This window comes from Ipomoea triloba, chromosome 14, assembly GCF_003576645.1.
Source record: "Ipomoea triloba cultivar NCNSP0323 chromosome 14, ASM357664v1".
Lineage (NCBI taxonomy): Eukaryota > Viridiplantae > Streptophyta > Magnoliopsida > Solanales > Convolvulaceae > Ipomoea > Ipomoea triloba.
Window position 1 is genome coordinate 22,705,726 of NC_044929.1, and position 8,423 is coordinate 22,714,148.

The window sequence follows — 8,423 nt, forward strand, 5'->3', positions numbered from 1 at the left end:
TCAAGGTCTTGCTTTACATCCTCCCGAGTACTTTATCGAACCGGGGCTTAAAGGCCATTGAGATTGGGAATAATTACTCTACCTACTACTCTTTAGAGAGCGTTTGGTTTAGATCTCTATCGGACCAGGGCTTGAAGGGCCCTTAAGATTGAGAATAATTATACTCAACCTACTACTCTTTTAGAGAGCGTTTGGTTCAAATCTTTACCGGACCGGGGCTTGACATGCCCTCAAGATTGGGAATAATTATACCCTATCTACTACTCTTTAGAGAGCGTTTGATCCAGATAATCTAAATCTGGTAATGTGTCAAGGGCTTACCTTTAAGATCAGGAATAATTATACTCTACCTACTCCTCTCAAAAGAAATTCATAGTTGAAGTAAGATTCACGTATATATAAATAAAGTAATCGTTTCTAATAAATGAGTTTCAAGCTTAATTTATATATTTATTACCCCCACACACCTCGGTACTTGATTTAAGAATTATTTATTCCATCACCCTTCAAATTACTGACATTGTAGCCTTGCAGAATTATAATATTACGATAATAATTTAATTAATTCGAGATGATATCTTACAAAGCGATTGTGAGAAAATTAGAAAAATTAAAAAAATCAATTATTATATTCCATTGGTCGTGTAACAACATACAGATTTCTATTCATCTCCTCTACTCCAATTATTCATTCCATCTCTCTCAGCTTTAGAGGTTATTTAATTTCTTTGCAGGCCCATAGAACGCTCCCATCGGCAGAATTTAACTCTCTATGGCATCATTGAACTAACTTTATCTGCACATATGAAGCAATTCAACAAAGTGAGAATGTTGTTATTAAAAGTATTAATGAAAATAATTCAATTTGATCAGATCGATAGTTTATTTACTTTCGAATGAGACATTAGTTATGTGAAAAATTGATTTATAGTAAAGTACCTTTGACAACATTGGCACCACATTTAGTGTCACACTCCATCGCGCACACGGTTTCGCTGCTACCCTTAGTCTTGCAATCATCTTCGCATTTTTCTTTGCAATTATCGTATTCTTCATCAGCTTCCACTTTAGAAAACGTTAAGGCAGAGAGTACAACCATGCAAAGCACAAATAATGTGGCAAACTTCTTATCAACGGCCATTTTTCTCTCTTTTTCTTCTCTCAATTTTGTTTTTTGTTTTTTGTTTTGATGTTTATTTCCTACCAGTACAAGGTATATATACACACACTGCACACATATAGGACTTTTTTTCTTTTACTTAAAAAAAATAAAAAATTCTCTGATCAATCCTAAGACACGAATTTGTTTGAGGTTTTGCATTGTTTGAGGAAGTACATTGTCTTGCCATAATAATAGGTCAAACTCCAGAAAATCAGGAATAGTATATCATATGCCCACCATTTGTAAATATATACATTAAATACATTAAAAAAGATTCTTAAATTCTTAAATGAGTTAAATCTATTTAGTTTTATTGTTTTCTATATTATGATTAGTTACTCGGACCTGGGATGTGTCTATACTAAGGGACATTTTTGAGCCTGGAGATGTGAACCGTATCATAAGGGTCCCTGTTTGCCCATCATATCAGGATTCTTAGTACTGGTTCTGTGACTCATGTGGAGACTATTCTGTAAAGAGTGCTTATAGGTGCATTATGTGAGAGGTACCCTCAAACCCACTCGGTTTTACCAAGTGGAATTTCCTGTGAAAAATTAAATCACCACCCAAATGGAAGACATTCTTATGGAGAGCTATTAGAGATATCCTTTCAATAATGTTATAAAATATTAATTTCAATAATGTCACTCCGTCAGCTCCACATCTTTTAAATTACAAAGACAACGATTAACAAGAGTCGGGAAGTCAATCACTTTCTATATGTTCTTTCAAGAATCAATGGTTTGGAGATTTTAATTTGTGATGAGATCCAAATCAAATTAAAACGAAAGATCATTACTAAACTCGAAAATCATGCTTTCGAAGCCGTATTATTGGGAAGTTGCCCTCTTTATTAGGGTCATTGACCCAAATGGTTTGGTAAGAATGAAGAACATAAAAAGTAATTCCACATTAAGGAGGTAATTTATAAATATATTAATTACTTAATCATAATTTTTTTGATATAGTTCTACAATGATTTTCCCATTTTTCTAATCCGAGACTCCGAGGCAGCACCCTAAAAGCACAATTGCATCCGTTCATGACAATGTGAAAACATAATTAAATGAGTAATAACTCATCATTAATCAATGAATAACATTTAGTTACACCTTGTACAATCAGTACAATAATGTAGGTAATTCGTAATTTAACAAAATTAAAAAAAAAAACAATTTATTTGACTACTTATATTATAATTACATTATTATTCATCTTATCCCGTATCATCATCTGCATGCCTTTATTTTTTTCATCCTGTCCTTGGTACGTCCTTCTTCAAGCCATGCTATCCAACTTAGCTGCACACACATAATCAAATAAATATTAGTTCGCGGTTGAAAATTATCCCATTTCTAACCTGATCAGAAATTAAAACTATATATACCCGAGATATTTTTATTTTTTTTTAAACATCAAATATAAACCCTTCTGCTAAGAAACAGTAAACCTGCCCGCATAGTGGGCACAGGGAGGTTTAAGGAGAAAGATCAGGGATATGAAAGGGAGCACAGAAAGGGAGCAACTCTTCAGAAGAGTTACCATGAATTACATTCTCTCTTTGTCGGAAGGGGCCTCGATAGAGCACTAGAGCTGTCGACACGAGCCCGGTTACCTTAATTATTATGTAAATCCATGTAATAAGGGTCACACTTGGGTGAGACCATCTCACGGATCCTTGTTCGTGAGACGGGTCGGGTCGGATCAAAGCACCATGCAAATGTCATACTTATATGCTCAAATATAACACTAATCAATAATACAATTTTTGTTACTTATAAGAGAAAAAGTATTACATTTTTCATAATAAGTAATGTTGACAAGTGTCCCTTACTTATAAGGGCAAATATAATACTTTTGAGGACAAATGTAATACTTTTAAATCATTGTATTTTTCCTTAAAAGTATTACATTTACCCTTATAAGTAACAAAAATTTTATTCCTGATTAGTATTACATTTGAGCATATAAGTATGACATTTGTGCATATAAGTGTTACATTTGCATCTCGACCCGACCCGACCCGTCTCATGGTGAGACGGTCTCACACAAGTTTTTGCCATGTAATAATATATTACGTTCCCAAAATAAATAGAAAATGAGGTTAAAATATTAAAATATTTTTTAGATGACAAGGTAAAGCTATAGCCACTACCCGATGGTGTGTGCTGGATAAACTCCGCTCCTGTATAATAGTTCGCAATTCATAAGTGAGAGATAATTAATTGCATTAAGAAATATTTAAATATTTGTACTTTATAGCTATAGGAAAAGATCGAAATACAATTTTAGTCCATCAATTGTTCATTACTAGCGGTTTTAGTCTCTAACTTTTAACCGTTACAATATATACCCCTAATTCTTCAAAAAAGTTGCAGTTTTAATTTTTTGGAGCAACAAAATTATTAAACTCTATTAAAATTTTACTTAGTACATGGATGGGTATTTTAGTACTTTTTAATGCCTCTTAGGCTCTTACTAAATAATCTTGTTCAGTCTCAATATTTCATTTGTAAAAGAAAAAATATGATCATAATTAACAGGGTTATGCAAGAAAAATAAGGGCGATGTGCAACAATTGAAAAGGAAAATTTTAGGGAAGAATGTTATCAAATCTCTATAATATGACGTTTAATAAAAATTGGACAAATTCTTTTTTCAATAATGAAATAATCGTCATATATAGTTTAGAGAAAGTTCTCACTTCTTTTGTAATAATCGATCTTATAGGAGATATAAATACTACTGAAATAATTCCATCTAACTTATAATTTTTTGATACGAGAATTATATTCTATCAAACTCGATTATTTTTTTTTGGAGCAAATAATCGCCATAATTGAACTGAACCATTTGAATCATGCCATATATGGTGTAAATTAAAGGATAAGATCAGCAGGGAATAATATCGTTTAATTTATTTAATATTCACTTCTGATCAAACATGCAATTCAATGACATTAACATGTGGTGGGTGTATCCTACGAGAGATATTCTCCAATAATATATTATATAATCCTATAATATTCAAATTAAATAAAATTGTCAGATTATATTTATTAACTTAGCCCTCGTATAATTCTCAAAAAGAAGTAATCATAATAATATTAATAAATTTGACGATATTATCCCTAGATTTAACACTTATTTAACAGAAATATTAATAAATTTGACGATATTACCCCTAGATTTAACACCTATTTAACAGAAATTTTGTTCGCTTGGTTCCGAGGGAGGGACGTGCCCCAACTCGTCTCGTCAGCTCCGTATGAGGGTGCCCGCCTTCTCATACGTAAATGACGGGATGTATCGGGTGCCCGCCTTCTCATACGTAAATGACGGGATGTATCGGCCACGACGCACATCCGGGCACACCGAGGGTTGACTCGGCACTGGTAGGCTCCGGCACAAGTAAGTCGATTTAAATGTTCGGCCGAATGCAGGAGCTGATAGTGTCGTCGTCGTCAAAAAACTCGGTGTTCGGGCGCCCTCATGAAGCGGGCAACACGGTAGCAATACCGGGCACTGGTATTCAACATCCAGCGCACACCGGCCACGACACGCATCGGATCGGTGCGTGGAACGCTCGCAGCCACGCCTTTCATGCGTACGTGCTGCGAGAAACAACAACGGTAATTTTAACAGAGAACTATTTGTGGTAAAAAATGAAAGTCAGATGACCATTTCCTGTAAGATTATAGAAGAGAGTGAATGGGCGGATTTCATTTCAATTTGTAAGATCCATAATCAACAATATTAGTACATTTTGTAGTGAAAATAAAATCAAACTAGTGTAATTTGCAGGCATTTGTAATTAATTTAAACATATAATCATTTTATAATTAAATAAATAATATTTTGATCTTTTTAAACATTTATAACATTTTATTGTAAAATTAATTGAAAGATATCTTAGGTTCAATTATGTTCTTATTAGTTCAGATTCTATTGAAGTTTTTAAACATTACCTTTTAAATTATTACTGCTATACAAAAATAATAAAACATTATTTTTACTATTTAAATTTTGATTATATTCAATAAGAAAGTAAAACATAACATTTACTTTTAACTATTAAAAAAGTGACATAAAGTCTACATGATAGGGGTAAATTAAAAACCGCCACTATCTATATGATCTTGACTTCAAATCAAACAAAATTGGTTTTAGAAACCTTATGAAATATAATAGAGTACTTTATTATTCTTCTAGATTTTTATCCCGTCCTTAAATTGCTTATGCTTATTCCCTGGACTTTTAACCTTCATGGCTCGTCCTTTAATTGCTTTTGGTCGTTGCTCCCTGCGCTTTTAGCCTGCTCTTCGTTGCTCCCTGCGTTTTTAAGCTCGTCCAATTTCTTATGGTCTTTGTTTCCTGGGCTTTTAATCTTCATGGCATCGAACTCGCCGGCTGCACATAAAAAATAACCTCAAAATTAGCTGTTAATTGATAGCTGTTTGGTATAATTTCTTTTCTCAAAAAACTAATTGAAAATACTGCTTTGAGTAGCCTTTTGAATTTTAGTATGCTTACTAACCAAACAACTAATAGTGATCAAATAAGTCAAAATTGACTGATAGGCTGGGCTTACCTGCATATGCTTTGGCGGTACATGTGACGTCACAATGCTGCTCGCATACAGGCCAAGAATGTCCTTTGTCTATGCAAGCGGGAAGGCAAGGATCGAAGCAATCCCTGTAAACCCCAGCTTCAGTGGTGGCGACAAGGACAAATAGAAACACTGCAACCAACTTCTGGGCAGTCGCCATTGTTACGTTAAATTAGTTTATTTTGGTGTTTTTTTGTGTGTACATATTACAGTGTTGATTATATTATGGATGAGGAGCAATATGATAATGGTATTTATAGTTAAAGCCATCTACGTAGGTTGTGGTGTTGCGTTGTTTTAGGATGCTTTAATAATTTAATTTGCGTACGAATTAAACCACTACCCAAACTAACAAACGTTTTCATCGGATTTATCACAAATTAATTAAATGTGGATCTGATGTAGTCTCCCTTAATTCATTAATCGCGTGGTTTAGTATTATTTATCAGAGTCATTAATATAATTGAACAATTATTATATATTAATCGGTCTAGGGTTATATATGTAATGATATTTTTATTGTTAGTGCACAAACTATGTATAAAATAGCATATGTGAATATAAATGAACGAAAATGATTCATGAAAACGTAAGTTCCCGCTTTGATCAGAATTATCACAATTTTTTAGTTTTTTTTTCTCTCTTTGTGAGAAACCAAGATAGAGTTCAAAGATGAAATCCAACTTACAGTTATGGGCTCAATATTGGTGCTTTAAAAAACATGACTCGAGATGATAATGTAGTTAGGCCATGTAAATCGGTTTAAACATGGTCTAAGTATTATTATATTGTAATCAGTTTAGGGGAGGAGGTATTTAATCAAGATTTTTATTAGAGAATCTTTAAAAGTCCACTAATATTTATAACGGTATTAAAAAGTTATGAACTGCAATGAAAGACCCTTTAATTTGCTTTTGTAGACAAGTGCCCCAAAGGTAGCCTTATAAGATTAGGTTACGACACTATCATATATTCTAGTAATAGTGACAACTTATTTGTAACAAATACTTAGTTGTCACAATATAATTACCATACTATATATCTGTGACTAAAAAAATAGTTATCACAATTATCATACATAATAGTGTTGAACTATTTTTTAGTCACAAAAAAAGTATTTTTTTTGTGACTAAATTACGAAGTATTGCAAAAAATTACGAAGTGTTGCAAAAAATTTGTCACTGAATGTAATTCTTGTAGTGAGATTTTTAAATAATATTATTCTTTAGTAACTACAATATTGAAAAAGAAACATAATGAGTAAATTATCATTCAAAATATTCAAATAAATAAATAAAAATTAAAGAACATTTAATAATATTCAAAAGAAGAATAACATAAATTTTTTTTAATGATGTAACTTTAATGATACATGTAAGAAAAATTTTGTCAAATAAAAAAACAATAGTGCAATATTTGTAAAGTAATGTACCTTACATCATAGAAACATAAACACTAAATATTAACGTAAATTTTACTGTGGACCGCGCATCAAAATGACGTCATTTTGATTAATAAAAACGGACAGATGAAACGGCCTCCATTTCGCGCCATTCACTTTCAGTTCATATACACTGCAGTTACATTTCAACACAACTCCAGTTACATTTCGATATAACTACAGTTTCATTCAATAATAAAAAAACACAAATGTGAAACTATTATTCAGTATCAGTTCATATACACTGCAGTTACATTTCAACACAACTACAGTTACATTTCGATATAACTACAATTTTATTCGATAATATAAAAACACAAATGCGAAACTGTTATTTAGTATCAATTATACACTACAGTTACATTTCAACACAACCATTCGATAATATAAAAACAAATGTAAGACAGTATCTTTTGAGATGAACTGTAGTATCAGTTACGGAGCTCCGTCTCCCACTTATTGAAACGACATCGTTTTGTGACCATGGTCCACAATGTAATGTGGACCGTGGTCCACGATATAACGGTTGCAGTACTAATACCATAATGACCTAAATCATTTCAAATAATATAAAAGCATAATTAAAATATTGAATCTTGTTCTAAATAATCAAAAGAAGATTAATTAAACGAAAAAAACGGAAAAAAAAACCTAGAATTGTTTCTTTTTTCAACAAATACAAAAAAAAAATGATATTCAAGGTTCCTTATTTCTAAAATTCGATGCACAACTTTGAATGCTATGTATATTGTCTGACTAAAGTTCATATTAAATTTTATATTATATATTTTTTAAAATATATATACTCTAACATATTCATATATAGTATATGTTTAACAATTATATATGTTTAACTCTGACTGGGACGAGGTTCGAACATAAGACATTTCTTATATAAATTAATGAGTAAGTTAAAAATAATAAATAGTTAACAAAATATTTCGTTACTAAAGTTTACCCGGATGGAATGCAAGGTATTTAGAATAAATATATAATATAATAAAGATGAAAGTAGGAATAAAAAAATAAAAGTACTAAAATCAAAATAATATGAATCATTTATTTTAACAAACAATTGGACCAACATTTTTTAGTTCCCTTTATAATTTATTGGCTCTTATTAGATTATATATATATATATATATATATATATATATATATATATATATATATATATATATATATATATATATATATATATATATATATAT

The 8,423-nt window shown here is 31.2% G+C and overlaps 1 protein-coding gene across 1 annotated transcript; it reads right to left on the reverse strand.

The window, feature by feature from the left end:
* Positions 1–5,362: 5,362 nt before the first annotated feature.
* LOC116005150 lies at positions 5,363–5,977 on the reverse strand. The gene is made up of 2 exons (XM_031245404.1): positions 5,754–5,977; positions 5,363–5,572 (listed from the first exon to the last, which is right to left on the reverse strand). The coding sequence occupies exons 1-2, from the start codon at positions 5,929–5,931 to the stop codon at positions 5,427–5,429; spliced, it is 324 nt and encodes a 107-aa protein (XP_031101264.1). The 5' UTR covers positions 5,932–5,977; the 3' UTR covers positions 5,363–5,426.
* Positions 5,978–8,423: the final 2,446 nt, after the last annotated feature.

Excerpts from the sequence above, each read along its gene's own strand:
- LOC116005150 (XM_031245404.1), bottom strand. The coding sequence starts at position 5,931 with ATGGCGACTGCCCAGAAGTTGGTTGCAGTGTTTCTATTTGTCCTTGTC. Across the intron at positions 5,573-5,753 it reads TACCGCCAAAGCATATGCAG|CCGGCGAGTTCGATGCCATG; the intron begins GTAAGCCCAGCC and ends TTTTATGTGCAG.